This window comes from Phascolarctos cinereus, unplaced genomic scaffold, assembly GCF_003287225.1.
Source record: "Phascolarctos cinereus isolate Bilbo 61053 unplaced genomic scaffold, phaCin_HiC Scaffold_9;HRSCAF=440, whole genome shotgun sequence".
NCBI classification, from domain to species: domain Eukaryota; kingdom Metazoa; phylum Chordata; class Mammalia; order Diprotodontia; family Phascolarctidae; genus Phascolarctos; species Phascolarctos cinereus.
This window is the reverse complement of record NW_027556402.1, coordinates 183,982,022-183,999,958: the sequence shown is the minus strand read 5'-3', so window position 1 is coordinate 183,999,958 and position 17,937 is coordinate 183,982,022. Positions and strand designations below refer to the sequence as shown.

The 17,937-nt window shown below is 36.2% G+C and overlaps 1 protein-coding gene across 1 annotated transcript in view; it reads right to left on the bottom strand.

Moving 5' to 3' along the window:
• BOD1L1 (biorientation of chromosomes in cell division 1 like 1) overlaps positions 1-17,937 on the bottom strand; it is a 100,232-nt gene that overhangs the window by 28,851 nt on the left and 53,444 nt on the right. Inside the window, 5 exon segments of the mRNA XM_020993165.2 lie at positions 821-891; positions 4,812-4,893; positions 5,672-5,748; positions 6,649-6,739; positions 8,042-8,085. Of these exon segments, the coding sequence (XP_020848824.1) occupies positions 821-891; positions 4,812-4,893; positions 5,672-5,748; positions 6,649-6,739; positions 8,042-8,085 (365 nt within the window).

Here is a 17,937-nt window from a genome sequence, read left to right as displayed (position 1 = left end):
ATGTAGTAGGCAAGGAATGAAAGTGGAAACCATCCAAGGAAACCATGAGAATTCATTATAGATTTATTCTTTCAGTTATCTGAGAATTTAAATGTATTGGAGTTTTTTTTTTAAAGCTTTATCTGCCATTTACATTTCTCTTTAAATTTTTATTTATGTAGACAGTTAAGTACATTTATCATAGTTAAATGATAAAGTAAACAGAAAGGTAAATATACTCCTCAGAAATGGAAATTGAGGTAACAGGTAAACACACTCCTGAGAAGGAAATGAGAGGAAAAAAAGGGGGGAGGGAAGTGAGGTTGCATCAGTTCTGTTCTAAGAAGTTATGAACAGTTCCAACAACTCAGCGTTTACTCCCTGTCTTCTGTGCATACTTTGATTATTCCACCAGCAGTGCTGAGTATCCTGCCACTGGTAGTATCCCTTCACGATTCACTGAATTCATTCTCCTTCTGCCCCCACTCCCAAATTCTCTTTTTCTACCATTCATTTATAACAGAAAGCTTTAAAATATCTAAATGTCTTAAGAAAAAGATAACAGCATTGAATGGATATTGTCTGATCTAAAATATAGTCAACTTTACATTAACAGTTTCACCTTCCTAATTATATTTTCAGCCTCAAATGGAGATATTAGCTCTAGCATCTTCCTCATAAGAGTTGTAAGAAATCTCTATATAGCACAGCTATTTTTATTAAGTGGAAATAAAGTACGCATTAGAATGAAGGAGTATTATAAGAATTCACAGCGATATAATCAGTTTACCAAAAAGAAAAGAAAAAGGAGAGAAAGAAAATAGCACACGCTATAAAATACCTTTATAACTTGTGGTTTTGTTTCAGAACACTGACTCTGTACCACTTCTTTGCTTGGGTCCAGGCTATCATCTGTATTCAGTTTAGATACAATCAGAGAAAGATAAACTTTAAGAGATCAGTTACATAAAAAAAAGAATTATTCCAGGTCCAAATAGTGTCTGATGCCTTTTAAAAAAAATTACCACAACAGAAACATTTCTAAGCTATGAATTATAGTGAAGTCAAAAGTGACATATGACCAAATTAGGATTCTGAGAACTGAATATTGGCTTCTGACTTCACTAAACTATACATGGGTCACTGGAGGGAGTTTGTAAAACCATAATGAACATCTCAGTGATAATTCCTAATAAATGAACATTAACTTCCAACTTTCTGGAAGCACTAGGGTCTCGTCTCTCTTGTGACTCTGTATCAGTCTTAGAATGCATATGTAATAAATAAAATGATGACTTTCACCAACAAAAGAAGTGATTAAATGCATACTTTATTTTCATGTTAAAATCTAAAAATTTTTCCTGTCTAATCAGTTTGCAACTGTATATTAGAGCTACTAGGAAAAAAAAGAATCAACATAACTTTATAAACAGAAATTCACGTAAAGATAAAATAGTTTTCCTCTGTAAGACAGTGACAGACCACATGAACAGAGAGGAAATACATGACATTATCAATCTTCATTAAGTTTCTAATTTTGATCTGTATTCGAATAGGCAATAGTTAGGTGGCACAATACACTGGTTTGGGAACTAGGAAAACTCATTTTCCCAAGTTCAAATCAAGCCTGAGACACTAGTTGTGTGACCCTGAACAACTCACTTAATCCAGTTTGCCTCAGTTTCCTCATCTGTAAAATGTGCTGGAGAAGGAAATGGCAAAACACTCCAGTATCTTTGCTAAGAAAACCCCAAATGGGGTCACAAAGAGTTGGACACAAGTAAAGTGAGTGAACAACAACAAATTCTCATAGGCAAATTAGGAAAATATGGTTCTCATTATACTACTCATATAGGTGAATATGATTGTGGTTTGAAAATCAAATCAAAGGCCTGAGATCAGTCTGGGAAGCCTATATCAAAGGGATTAGCACTAAGGATTATTCAGTATCTTTTATGATAATTTGAATAAATAATCAACAGTATGTTTCTCATGTGGATTATACTAAATTAGGCTGTCATTAATTGTTAATATTCTAGAATGAAAAACATAATTCAGTGGAAAAATGCTATTATAAGAATGAGATAAAATTAAAATGGACAAATGAGAAGTTCAATTACAGATTAAAAAACCCCAATAATATAGTAGCATGTAGCAATGGTTCCCAAGGTTTCTTATTTCATGAACACCTTTCGAAAAGAACAACAAAAACTGACAATAACAACAAAGTGCTGTGAACCCCCAGGGTAATCTAATATACTATTTATAATATTCTTTACAACTCTTTACTGCTTAAGGTGCCATCAAGGACTTTTTAGTTTGAACCCTGGATCATCACCGTCAACCTTGGTGTAGTCCAGTCAGGACACTTGGGTATTAGGGGTATGGACGTTAGATATGCGACGGGGCAAGTCACTTCTTTGGGCTAGCTCCCTCGCTTGTAAAATAAGAGGGTCAGATTAGGTAATTTTCGGGTTTTTCTCAACTTCACTCTATGATTCTTTTTTTTTGCTAGGCAATGGGGTTAAGTGATTTGCCCAGCGTCAAACAGCTAGTAAGTGTTACGTGTCTAAGACCAGATTTGAACTCCTGTCCTCCTGAATCCAGGTGCTCTAACCACTGCGCCACCTAGCTGCCTCCCACTCTATGATTCTAAATACAGGATGAGGTGGACAGGAGACAAAGACCTTGGTGTCATAAACAACAAGTTAAGTAAGAGCCACTAATTGCAGAACGGTTGACAGGATGGTCTGGTGGAAAGAGTTGGAGTCATTTTCATTCCCAATAGGAAAAACACTTAATAAATGGCTAGTAATTGGCTGGAATTCAAATATTAACAGGTATGTACGAATGGTAATGTTCTGAGTACCACTTACATGAGTATTAAGGAGAGTATAGGTATCAGTACATCAACAGGACAGTCTATGCATTGGGTTTTTGTCTAAACTGTTACTATGTACCAGAATGGAAGAGAAATTATGGAGGCGGATAATTATTAAAGTGGCATCCTTCCTCCTTCCTTTAACCATAAAAACATAATTTTGTCATGGGTCAGAAGGCTGGAAGGAACTTAGAAGCTACCTAATCCAAACTAGAATTTCTTCTGTAGACATCTTTACCAACTTGTCATCTAGCCTTTCCCTGAATAACTCTAAAGAGAAGTCTATTCTACCCCAAGATAGTCTTTCCCACTTTGACATAGCTCTAATTCTTACTGTTTTTCCTAATACAGAAGATAAATCTGCTACTATAGAGCTTCTGCCCAATGCTCTTAGTTCTTCCCTGTGGGGCCATATGCAAAGGTCTAATCCCTCCTCTACAGGATGACTTAAAATACTTGAAGATGCTCTCTTGTCTTTTTCCCACTGCCAATTCTTGTCTTCTCAGGCCCAGTTTCATGAATAAATCAGCATGGTCTTCAGGGTTAAAAAAACCCCCCAAAACTATCATGCTTTAAGCTATCTAACTCTGGATGTAGATAATTTTTCAATATCATGCTTTTAGAGGTGGGGTCCAGAACTGAACACAGTAGTCCAGATACAGTCTGATGTGTGTTCAGTGCAATGGGACTATTACCAGCCATATTTCAGATGTTCTTAAAAAATATTTAGATTACTTATAACTAGGGAATATGAAAAGTTGGGGAGTATTTAGTTTGGCCTGAGGTTTTCCTTAACTCAAATGACCTTGGGAGACTGAGCAAATTCTAAGACTAATCTAGGGGGTGGGTCAGTGGGGTTCAGTTGTACTGCAAGAAATAAGGAGGATCTTGGATGTCCTAGACCAGCATGGAAAAACACCTACACCTTCAGATCTGTGTGTAAGGCAAAGAAATGGCTCACATACAATAATTCTCTGTCCTATTTATCAACCAATTTAAATGTGGTGGAGTATAATATTTTAAAGTTTTGAAAAAGGTAACAAATGTAGTGGGTTAACCAGGTGGACAGGCAGAGACAGACTTGTTAAGCCCAGAAGATAGCAGCAACTGGGGCAATGGTGGAGTAGCTACAATTCTTCAACCCAGGCAAAAAGAGCCAGGGAAGAGACATGGCCACAGGAGAAGAAAACATGTGGCTGAGTGGTGGGAGATACTGGACAAACACCAAGAAATCCTAGATGGAAGATCAAGTATATGACCTCAGAGATAGATAAGCAGCAAGAGACTGAGCCATATTAAGGATCCAAATGCTGGGGTTCATGGTTGTCTACTGTTAGTACCAAAAATTATTCGGACTATGTAGATTAATGGGAATGGGGAAGGGTTACCTTTCTAGCAACTTTAAGTTCATTTTCATCCTAGAGGAGTTCTAGCCCTTTAGGGTAGTATATAAGGCTGGAGTATTATACAGGTCCTTAGTGAGATAGTAAGATTTATTAGAATGTTGGGGGTTGCTTCTCTAGCAATCTGAAATGTTTTCCTTCTGAGGTTAAGTCCAAAGCTTTAGAATACTGTCATCAGGATGAAGGCCTGTAGAGGTTCCTCTGGTGAAGGTGGAATTCACTACAAAATGAAGGAGAGTTGTATTGACTACTTCTGGGTTACTATAATTTCTTTGTGGTGCTTTGCATTTTTGGTGCAGTGAAGAGCTGTCCTGTACATACTAAGCTGCATTTGTTGGACGCAGGGCCCTTTTATTCATACCTATGAAACTTAGGTGAACTATATTCCAGGTTTCCCAAAGGAAACTCAGAGAGGGGGCAAAACAAGCTAAAGGCATGATTTTGGTGCAGTCTCCAAGAGTGAACCTGTTCCATGTAAACCTAGAGTTTGGGGTTCTAGTCAATAGATTACTTGAAAATAACAAAACATCTCCATGAATTTTAATTACCTAGTTCATCTTCTGAAAAAGAATATTTTTTCCTTTTTCTTCTAGATACATTATTTCCATCTTCTTGGCAAGGAAATTCTACCTGTAATTAAAAAGGAATATGCCAAATGGGGTAAGAGGTTTTGGATCCTGAGTCACTGGAGTGATACAGCCATATTATTAGCAACATCTAGATTCTAAAATGGATTTACAAGACATGAAAAAATTTAGAAATTTATCAAATTAATTTGAATATGCCTTCCATATGGCATGTGGAAAAGTGCTGAGACTGTTCTTCCATTTCTGAATCTAAATACACCTAAAATACCTAAGTCTGTGTTAAGTCAAAATGCCTAATCTATATGCAAATAAACTACCTAGATGTGCAATGTAGGCATAATAATTATTCACATTTATGAAATACTTTAAGTTTAAGTGTTCCAACCCCTTGAGCAAATATCATCTTTATTTTATAGATGAGAACGCTAAGGCTAAAATGATTAACCATCTAATTTATGGTCCCACAAATAGTGAGCGTTAGAACTAGGTGTATTCAAATAATCTCTAATTTGCTGTCATGCTTAAAGAAGTGCTATGTTCAAAAATTTATTTTGTAAATATGTCATAGTGTGTAGGAATGTGCACTAGACTGTGAGTTAGGAGATCTGTGTTCTAATCTTAACTCTGCTCTTGATTAGTGATGAAACCTTGAACAAGTAGCTTCTTCAGTATGGGTCTGTTTTCTTATCTATCAAATAGGCAGAATGAATTAGATGACTGTTTTCTTTCAGCTCTAAAGTTCTATGTTCTATTTAAATTATGTCAAGAAATTGAACTTCTCACTCATATTTTTAAAGTTTCAGTTTAATAGAATAACCTACCTCTTCTTGAGCTTTTACTTCAATGGTCTGACTTTGTTCAGCTTCCAAGATGTCCTTTTCATTGGTAGGTCTACCTACTGACAATTAAACATGAAAGTTATTAGTTATTCACTCTAATGATCATTATGAAGCTTGGGAAATTAAATTTACAAGCTCTTCAGAACTGCAAATGGAAATAAAACTTTCCTTTTACTCAACTCTTAGAATCTCTGTTGGAATCTGAGTTACATCTGTAGTTTTGTAAGAACTTATGTAATATTTCATACTGTAGTTATTTGTATTGGTGTCATAACACAGCCCTCCAACTAGATTTTAAGTAAGGTGACTGAAGAACTATGTACACTTTTTACCTTCTTCAGAGGTTACCATGTTGCCAAGTACAAAGTATAAACTTAATTGTTATTTGTTATGAGAACTGTTCCACTGCTGGCCTCCATAGTCTATACCTAATGAAGTTTTACATTTGAATTTAAAAACTGCACGGGAAACTGATGTACAGAATACAAAGCTGTGAGAATCCCCAAGAGAACTCTGTTCCAAGTCTACTACTAATCTAGGCTGAACCTCTCTGGAGGGTCAGGCCCACAAGCTACAACTGAACTCAAAGCAAGGTTGACAGCAGAACAATCTCTCAACCTTCAATCTTGCTGTGAAGAAGATTCAGCTTTCCTCTTAGTAGAATGGGAAGGACTCTCCTTAGCCTGACCATGGTAGGAGGATGGGTTTCTAAATTCCAAGTGGTCTCATTGTACTGTGTCCTAATGGAAGCAAGGCCCTTGTCTTGATTGGTCTATCTCCTCCCATGTCTTAAGCAAAGTGCCCTGCATGTGGTAGGTTCATGATAAATGTTTATTACATGAAGAAGTTGCATCTCTAAGGAAAGGCATGAACCTTATGGCAGTAAATAAATGAAAAAGCTGTTAACCTGGAGAAAACAAGTTTTAGTGTAAATCATTATCATTCTGAAATTTATTTACCTTTTATTTTATTAGTGCTTTCTGAAAGCTTTCTTTTCCTTTTCCTGCAACTGTGAACGTCTTCATTTGTTTCCAAGTCTGAGTTTTTTACCTAAAATGAAAAATATAAAGTCATTTAATACATCATTCACTTTAAGACATTAAAACTGAAAACAATTTTAAATAATAACTTTCAATCAATTATAAATGGAAGAGAACATAGTGCACATTTTTTCAATCTCATACAGAACCTCTGGACCTCTGAGCACATTACGACCTTCCTTTTAAAAGGGTGATGTAGGATAGACTTTTGCCCAAATAATTTTTCTGAACTGTTTTTAAAGAGTTAAGGGAGGGGCAGCTAAGTGGCACAGTGAATAGAGCACCGGCCCTGAAGTCAGGAGAACCTCAGTTCAAATCTGACTTCAGACCAAACACTTGACACTTACTAGCTGCGTGACCCTGGGCAAGACATTTAACCCTAATTGCCAAAAAGAAAAAAAAAAGGAGTTAAGAGGAAATTATAATAGAAGAGGGAAAGTTACTTTCTTATACCCTACTTCCTCCAACCTTATTCATTTTGCCCTTTACCTTCAAAACCCTGAAAAGTAGAAGTAAGGTCTGTGGGAGAAATTTCTTATTTTTAAAACAAGGGGGCTGGATTAGGTGACTTCTTAGTGCCTTGTAGTTTTAAGATACTATGATTTAGCAATCAGCTGCAAATTGGGCTTAATTGTCAAATTTATGTAGGATACCCACAGGACTAATTTTTTAAATTTTAAAAATGGGCCTTAAACTTGTGTTTTTATCTATCTATCTATCTATCTATCTATCTATCTATCTATCTATCTATCTATCTATCTATCTATCTATCTATCTATCTATCTACCTATCCAGGGTCACACAGCTAGTAAGTGTTATGTGTCTGAGTCCGCATTTGAACTCAGGTCCTCCTCCTGACTCCAGGGCCAGTGCTCTATCCACTGTGCCATCTAGCTGCCCCAACTTGTTTTATATATTTAAAGTATATCATGGAAGGTATCAAATTAGCCAATTTGAATATTCCATTTTCTTACTTTAATAGCTTTTCAAAACATCAGTTTGAAAAAAACTACAGTCATAACGTAGTCTAAAATCCAAAAGAAAAATGCTATAAATCCAGAATCCTAAGTTTATCTAACAAATATTTAAGCCAAATGGCTTTCAAGATATAGAGATTATAAACCTAATTCTCAGCTTGGCTAAGTATAGGTACACATTTTAATAATATGACATGTGGGAGCAAATTTAAAATTAATGTCAGTTGAACGTCTACCTTTAATCTTGAGATAAATCCCTGAGGTATCTCTAACAATGACATAAACTGTAAAAAAAAAAATTCCCAACAACTAGATCCAACAATTAAGAGACTTACATTTGTTGACTTATTCTCCAATGCTGTAATTGTCTGTGGTTCAACTGTTTAAAAACAGAATTAAAACATTTTAAGGAAATTCAATATTGTAGTACAAGTTGTAAAGTCTCCTGTCCTTCAACCAACCAATCAATCAATCAATCAATTAGCATTTACTCTGTGCCAGACACTGCAAATAAAAAAGGAAAAATCAAACAGCCCATTTCCTTAAGGAGCTTTTATTTTCTATAGGGGGAACGACATGTATACATACGCATATATAAACTACATACGCATATATAAACTACATACAAGGTAATGAGAGGGAGCAGTCCTGACAGCTGATGGGGATCAGGAAAAGATTTTTATATAGCATAAATATACATGCCATTAACTCTACATTTTTAGTATAACAACTATGGTTTGCTATCCTAGAGGAATTTAAACTGAAATTGTTGGTGAACAGAAGCATGGGGGGAAAAGTCAAAACACAAAATATCTCCAACAAGTAAACAACTTAATAGAATCAAAGAATTAAGGTGAAGTCTCAGAAGTCATCCTGGACTATCTCATCTATATAGGAAAGATTTTATATATGAGGAGACTGAGGCCCAGCACATTTTATACCCTTAAGTTACAGTGTAACCCTCTTTTTCTTTATTTTTTGTCTTTGTATCCTCAGTACCTAGCATAAGAAGGGAGAGAGACAGAACCAGTGATTTCATTGGAAATTCAGTGGAAGTAAACTCACTACCATTGCAAAACTCTACCAAGGAAGTAAAACTCTCTAAAAAGGTAGGCTGGCACCTTTTCTGAAACATATAGCCTTTTTTTTTTTTTTGGGTGAGGGCAATTGGGGTTAAGTGACTTGCCCAGAGTCACACAGCTAGTGAGTATTATGTGTCTGAGGCTGGATTTGAACTCAGGTCCTCCTGACTTCAGGGCCGGTGCTGTGTCCACTGCACCACCTACCTGCCCCTGAAACATATAGTCTTAGACAGCTGACTAGAGTAGTGGTGTCAAGTTCAAACAGAAATACAGCCACTACATAAAGATCCCTGCGGCTGTATGGACATCAATTACATTTTAATATGGTTCCAGCTGCATTCTGTGGGGGTGGCAATGTTCTGTTTTGACGCCTTCGGCCTAGAACACTGAGAGGTTAAGTTACTTGCTCAGAGTTGTTGCAGTCACATATCAGAAGTGGGACGGGGGGGCAGCTAGATGGCACAGTGGATAGAGCACTGGCCCTGGATTAAGGAAGATCTGAGTTCAAATCTGGCCTCAGTCACTTGACACTTACTAGCTGTGTGACCCTGGGCAAGTTATTTCACCCCACTGCCTGGCCAAAACAAAGGAAAAAAAAAAGAAGTAGTAGGACCTGAACTCAGGTCTTCCTGGCTTCAAGGCTAGCTTTCTATTTATGAAGCCAGAAATGAACACTCTCATAATCTTTTAAAAAACCAATTGAGAAGTAGGCCCTATATACTCAAAAAGAAATGATTTATTTACATTGTTTGGAACCTGGACTAATAGATCCGCTGTTCAGGCTCAACAATGACAGAAAATACATTTTTCTCTTCAATAATTTCCTACTACATAAGCAGATCTTTTCATGAACTAGACCTTATTACAGTGAAGTGAGTTAAACTACATCCCGATTCTGAATGAAACATTTTAGAAATCCTGAAATATCACTGAAACTTATCTAATGGATTATTAATTATTATGTATCTTGAAAGACTTAAACCAATCAGCCTCAACATCCTGAAAATCTGTCAGATTTTGCATGACAAACCTTAAGGGTTTTTGAAATGCTAGCATTAGGAAAAAAAAAAGAAAACAAATCTTACAGTAGTTTCAGTTTGGGGTGGAGAAAAGGGAAGCATTGACGTCTCTTTCAAGATGATGGTTTTCTACATAAAACCTAATGAACTTGTTACTCCCTTCTCAAACACTCCCTTCTACTAATTTTCTGAAAATAGCGGTCTCCAAGATCACAAGGGACTCAATTACCAAATATGATAGCCTTTTTGAAGTCTTCATCTCCTTTTCCTCTTTGTAGTATCCAACTGCTGACCTCTTTTAGGATACTGTCTCTATCCTTGGCTTTTCAATGCTTCATTCTCCTAGTACTCATCCTATGGGTTTTTTTGCTCACTGATACCACCACTGGTGTTATTCTTGATTCTTTCTTTTCTTTCCGAAAATCAGTTACCAAGTCTTGTGTTTTTTTTAACTTCCATGACATTCTCACTCTCATCATCCTAATCTAATAGGCCCTCCTTATCATCTATCTACCTACAGTAGTCTCCTAACATACCCTCCTCTTTTTTTTTCTACTCCAATTCTTTATAACACCAATCTTTCTTATGCTTAAATCTAGGCATGTGATTCTACCATTTAAAATCCTTTACTGACTCCTACAGTCTAAGTAAAATTTAACCACCTGTGACTGACACTTAAGGTCTTCTATAATCTGGTACATCCTTTAATTCCTCTATTCTTTGTTTTAATTAAACTTGTGCCTGGGGCTATATTTCTTTTTGCCTCTGGCTCACAGCATCCTTTCCCTTCTGGTTTATTTACCTCCACCAGTTAAAATTCCTATCTACCAGTTAAAATTCCTATCCATCCTTTAAAATCCAACTCAAAGGAGTCCCCTTCTAGGAAGCCTTCCCTAAGCCCTTAAGGGAATTAATACCCTTTCTCTCCCTGCACCTCCCACTGTGCTTTGATGGTACCTGTTTTATATATTTATTATATACTGTTTTCTACCACAACTATTTTTGTTTATATGTCATATCCATCTACTAGAAAAAGTTATGTTTACTTAAACTTATTATCTCTCTAGGTGTCTAAAGCAGCTTCTGCACACAGTAGCACTTTCAATGTTTGCTAAACTGAATTGAAATAAACAATGTAAAACTGCTTTTTGCTTTGAATCTATTTAAACACAAAATAAAGTATTATTAATCTTGTGTTGTAAAAGACAGTAGAAGTCAAGAGATGCAGTTTCTAGCTGTGGCTCTGCCCAACCAATCGTGTGAAGGACACGTTACTAAATTTCTTTGGGTGTATTTCATCATCACCAAAAGGAGAGGAATTTGCTTAGATCAGAGGTTCTTAAACCATTTTTTGTTAAGGTTAAAACCTTCATATTTCCCCTACTACTTTGGCAATCTGGTGAAGCTGAAATGTTCTCAGAATATTTTTAAATGCATGAAATAAAATATAAAGGATTTGCGATATATGCAATATATTACAAACGTATAATTTATTATGAGGATCAAAGGAAATAACATGTATATAAAGTACTTAGCAAACTTTAAAGTGCTCTAGAAATGTCAAGTATTATGACTACTATCATAAGAAAGAATATTGATAAGTTAGATGACTAGAAGAGTGAGGGTATTATTACTCTCTAAGAGAGTAGCTATAAGAACTAGGGGGTCGTTTGCTTGAAGAAGATAAATGAGGGAGAGAGAGAGTCATGGGAGCTGTCTTCAAATATCAGAGGCTGTTTCAAACAAGGATTTGACTTGACACCTCAGAAGGGAGAACTATGAGCAATGTACTGAAATTATAGAAAGAAAGATTTTGGTTCTACTAAGGACTGCTTCAATAGAAAAGGAGGCTCCACATGCCGGAGATCTTCAAGGAGAGGTGGGATGACTAGTTATAAGGCATATTGCAGAGATGATTTCTGCTCTCACATGGGTTGAACTAGACAATATCCAAAGGCAGTGTGTGCTGGTAAATGTTGCTACTTCAATCCTGAGATTTTATGCACTATATACTGAAGGAAGAGCTTTATTTCTGATCTAAAGAAAAAGTTAACATTGATAGGCATCAAGCACATTGTGAGGAAATAAGACTTTAATTTGATGTTAACTCCTAACATTAAATAAGACAAGAATAGGGACTAGACCTATGAGTTCACTGGTGTGGAGAGCTCTGTTTTAGACAGCTGGATGGCAAAGATAAAGCACTGAAGCTGGAATTAGGAAATGCACCTCAGATATGTGATGGGCAGCCCTGGGCAAGTCATTTAACTGCTCTCTGTTTTCATAACTGTAATAATAGCTCCTGTGTCTCAGGGCTTTGAGGATCAAATATGATGTTTGTAAAGCATTTAGCACAAGCTTGGCACATAGTAGGCGCTATATAAATGCTAGCTATTATCAGCATTACTATTAACTAACCAATGAGAAAATTCCCTCCCTCAGGTCCGGTTGGCATCTTTGGTCTTAGTGAGGTCTTTAGAGCACTGAGTGGTAAAGTAACTTGACCAGGTGACACAGTCCTATTTAAGAACAGGACTTGAACCCAGGTCTTCCTGGCTCTGAGGCCAGCTGTTTGACCATCATATTATACTATTTCTTGAATAGCTAATACTTGAAATCTGTGTAACCAGAAAGATCAAAATAGTTGACTATCTAAAGTGGTATATCAATCAGAAAACAATGTATGTTCTTTCTTTTTATTTCCATTTCTCTAATGGGGAATCATAGCTCTCTCCGTGGTTCTTTTCCTACCTTCCTGGAAAAAAAAAGCCTTGAGTGTAAAAAGCCAACAAGGAATTTACCAATTAAGAACAGAAAGAACTATAAAATTGTACATTTTTTCCAAACAATACTCTAGAGCTCTGATCTTGGAGATGCACTATAACCCCCATCCCCTTCTGATCAAGTGCAGAGGATTCCATTTAGTTCTCCAATGCTGTAATAACAATCAACTTAAAAATTCTAGATGTGACTAATCCTATTCTCAAAAATTAGCAGTATTTCACAAGTACGGAGTTTGAAGTACTCAAAGGGCAGAAACTTGATTAAGTTCCCAAAATGTCAATGGCAGAACCAGAACCAGAACTCTTAATCTACTTGTTCAGTTAATTTAACTTGGCTCAAATTACATTTGCTTTTAATGTCCTAAGACAAATCCTAGTAAATTAAGATCATTAAAAATCTTTTGCTTATTTACAATAACCATCTGATAATTTTAAATGATTACCAGCTGGATTATTTATGGACAAGTAATTTATTTCATTATTTTTGTTTCATTACTAACTTTTTTTCACTTGTACCATTTATTAAATTTTCTTCATTTGTACCATATATGTTTTTATGATGAAATCTATACAAATGCTAAAAGTGTCCTGATGTTTGTAATTAGCAGAGGGAAAGTCCTTTTAATTTCAGTAATTATAAATTTTTTTGAGTAAATAGTTATTTCTCAAATAATTCTAGTAATGACTACTAGTAACCAATAATTTTCATATTTGACAATATCACAATGATACTATCACCAAATACAATAATAAAAAATAATTAATATAAAATACAATAAATTCCTTGAAGGGATTATGTCTTATATTCCTCTTGTATTCCCTTTGGCTAATAGCATAGTAATGTCAGGTAGAGTTATGGGTGCTCAAAGTACTTGCTACTAATCTCCATTTTCTAGAGGAAATGTTAAGCCACAAAGTACTTATCTGACTATCCTTAGGGTCAACTGCTGAATTACTCCATCTATGTGAGATTATGATATGGATTCCTTGTTCTTTCATTTAATATGTACATCTGACTTTCAGCAAATCGTTTAATTTTTCTATAGCCAACATAACTCAGGTTCTTTAATCTGTAAAATAGGTATAATACCTATCTTAACATTAATATTGTGTGAAATTTAATATGTACTTTAAGAAAGGAAATAAAAAAATAATACCTGCCCTACTATTTCAATGGATGTTGTGAGGATCAAATGAGATGATGGATATGCAATTGCTATGTAAACTTTAAAGTGTTATACAAACAGCTTAAAGATAACATTATGACCCTGCTCTTTTTCCAACATAACTGAGACAGAAATTGTCTTGGGACAAGTTGCTATCTTATTATTTTGTATACTTAATGTGCTGCAAACTACTGTACTGGTAGGTAAAAAAGTACTATTATTGTTGCTGTTACAACTTGGTAACATCTAAGTTAACCAATCCAAAGTTTTTTATAATTTTTTCTTTTGCTTTTGAGTGTGTCTAAGCATCCTTCTGTACTTCTTCCTTCTCTAGTATATAATATTTAATAGCATCACTACTTTTATAAGTTAAAATATTATACAAGAAAGATCTTAATATCACTGATAATCACACATGGTTACTGATCTAGAGCCAGACATTCTGGAGAATGAATCAAATGAGCCTTAGGAAGCATACAGTAAAACTGGTGGAGATGACTGAATGACAGCTGAACTGTTTAAAATTCTAAAAGATGATGACGTTAAAGTGCTGCACTCAATATGCCAGCCAACTTGGAAACTCATCAGTGGCCACTGGATTGGTAGAGATCAGTTTCCATCCCAATCCCAAAGAAGGACAATGCCAAGGAATGTTCATTACTGAAGAACTGTGTTCATCTCACATAGCAGCAAGGTTATGTTAAGATTCTGAAAGCTAGGCTTCAACAATATGTGAACCAAGAATAACCCGAACAGTTTTTGTAGAGACAGAGGAACTAGAAACTAAATTGCCAACATTTACTGGTTTGTGAAGAAAGCAAGGAAGTTCCAGAAAAACATCTACTTCTGCTTCACTGACTACACTAATGCTTCTGACTATGTGGATCACAATAAAATGTGGCAAGTCTTCAGAGAGATGGAAGAACCAGATCATCTTGCTTTGTATGGGCCAAGAAGCAACAGTTAGAACCAAACATGGAACAACTGATTGGTTTTAGAACCAAACATGAACAACTGATTGGTTTAAAAGGACTAAGATGAGGCTATATATCGTCAACTTATTTAACTTACATGCAGAGCACATAATGCAAAAATACCAGCATGGATGAATCAAAGCTGGAATTAAGGTTTCTGGGAGAAATGCAACAATCTCAGATATGCAGATGATGCCATTCTGATGGCAGAAAATGCAGAGGAATTAAGAAGCCTCTTGATGAGCGTGAAAGAGGAGAGTGTAAAAGCTGGCTTGAAGCTTAACATAAAAACCCAAGAACTTGGCAAATGGCCCATCAGTTCCTGGCAAGCACAGGGAGGAGAAATGGAAGTAGTATCAGATTTTATATTCTTGGGCTCAATGATCACTGCAGATGGCAATTGCAGCCATGAAATTAAAAGATGCTTGTTCCTTGGAAAAAAAGCTCTCTGCCTAACTCCTTTATTTCTGTTGAAACTACCCTTCTAGTCATCTAAGTTGACAACCAAAGAGACTATTGCGACTCTTCCCTCTACGCCACTCCTCACATTCTAAGAGTTGCTTAAGTCTTGTTAATTTTACTTCCTTAACATCTCTTACCTCTGCCCCTTTCACTCTAACTTATCTAGCCTCTTGCTTTAGATCAGGTCCTTAACATATTTTGAATCAACTATTGCAATAACTTCCTAACTGATCTCCCTGTAGCCATTCTCTCCTTTTTCAAATCCATGCTCCACACTGCTGCCAAATTGATATTCCTAAAGCACAGGCTTTACCATATCAAATGTATGTATGTATAAATATATAATACAGTTATGTGTTAAGTATATATAAGCAATATTATACATACATACACACATATATTTAAGTGTATATATGTATAGACAAATATTAGGGTATATCTTTTCTTCATGTACTCTGGTGCAGCCAAATTAGACTTGCTATTCCCTGTATATGATATTCCTTTTCTAGTCTCCATGCCTTTCCACAGGCTGTCTCCAATGCTGTCTCCTTTCATGGAATCCTTAGCTTCCTTCAAAGCTCACTCCTGAGTCTTTTCCTACTAGAAGTCTATCTGAATTCTCTCTTTTCTGAAATTATTCTGTATATATTCTGTATTTCATTTTCAATATGCATGTTGTTTTCCCAATAGAATGTAAACTTCTTCAGAAGGGTGATTTCATTTTTGTTTTTTCTATCCATAGCCTCTAGCATATACACACTAAGTGCTTAATAAATGCTTTCTGAAGAGATTCTGTGTTGTAATATAAAATTAAGATAATTCTTCTGTGTTCCCCTCCTGATTTTACTGACTTTGTCTACTAGGCAAAAACAGTGCCTTCATGAAGTTCCCTCTACTCCTGGTGCCCCTTCGTCTGAAGGGATGATTCCTCTCAGAACCTCCATTAAGGAAAGTGACCAAGCTGGCCATGTGTTCTTTGTTCTCTACTCCTTATTCTCTGGATTCCTTTCCAGCTTCCTTTGGTGTGTTGTATTCCCCCATTAGAATGTAAGCTCCATGAAGGTAGGGGTGTCTTTCTGCCTCTATTTGTATTCCTATCACTTAGCCCAGTACCAGGCCCAGAATAAGCACTTAAAAGCCTGTTGATTTGACTTGAAAAGAACAACTTACATTTATATGGTACCTTAAGGCCAGCACAGGGGCTCATTAAAACCATGGGATATAGAAAGCTTAGGTATTATCAATCCCATTTTGTAAGTAAAGAAACAGATGTCCAAAGAGAATAAGTGAATAGAATCACACCAGCTAAGAAGTGTCAGAGCCAGGATTCAAGTTCAGAACTCTTGATTCTAAGAAAAGTGCTCTTTCTGGGTACTTAGCAATAGTTAAGCAAAGAGTCACTTACAACAAGTAAGTGAAACCACATGTTGTAGTGTATATAGAGAGAACTGGTTTCAGAGTCAGGCAGCCCTAGGTTAAAGTCCTGCCTCTAACACATATTAGTGAGATGACCCTATTATACAAGCAACTTAACCTCTCAGGGCCCTTTTGACTCTCCTAACTTTAATTTGCATAACAGCTACCCATCTGCATTGGTAGAGCATCTTCTCACTGCAATTTTTCCACACTGATAAAAATCACTGGACAGTTATCAACTATTACCATCAAAAGGTTAAAAGATTAAAATTTGATCAACATTGCTACTTCTATCTCTTAGTTAAATTTTACTATTATCTCAATTTGGTAAGTAACTTGCAAGAAATAAGGAGGATCTTGGATGTCCTAGACCAGCATGGAAAAACACCTACACCTTCAGATCTGTGTGTAAGGCAAAGAAATGGCTCACATACAATAATTCTCTGTCCTATTTATCAACCAATTTAAATGTGGTGGAGTATAATATTTTAAAGTTTTGAAAAAGGTAACAAATGTAGTGGGTTAACCAGGTGGACAGGCAGAGACAGACTTGTTAAGCCCAGAAGATAGCAGCAACTGGGGCAATGGTGGAGTAGCTACAATTCTTCAACCCAGGCAAAAAGAGCCAGGGAAGAGACATGGCCACAGGAGAAGAAAACATGTGGCTGAGTGGTGGGAGATACTGGACAAACACCAAGAAATCCTAGATGGAAGATCAAGTATATGACCTCAGAGATAGATAAGCAGCAAGAGACTGAGCCATATTAAGGATCCAAATGCTGGGGTTCATGGTTGTCTACTGTTAGTACCAAAAATTATTCGGACTATGTAGATTAATGGGAATGGGGAAGGGTTACCTTTCTAGCAACTTTAAGTTCATTTTCATCCTAGAGGAGTTCTAGCCCTTTAGGGTAGTATATAAGGCTGGAGTATTATACAGGTCCTTAGTGAGATAGTAAGATTTATTAGAATGTTGGGGGTTGCTTCTCTAGCAATCTGAAATGTTTTCCTTCTGAGGTTAAGTCCAAAGCTTTAGAATACTGTCATCAGGATGAAGGCCTGTAGAGGTTCCTCTGGTGAAGGTGGAATTCACTACAAAATGAAGGAGAGTTGTATTGACTACTTCTGGGTTACTATAATTTCTTTGTGGTGCTTTGCATTTTTGGTGCAGTGAAGAGCTGTCCTGTACATACTAAGCTGCATTTGTTGGACGCAGGGCCCTTTTATTCATACCTATGAAACTTAGGTGAACTATATTCCAGGTTTCCCAAAGGAAACTCAGAGAGGGGGCAAAACAAGCTAAAGGCATGATTTTGGTGCAGTCTCCAA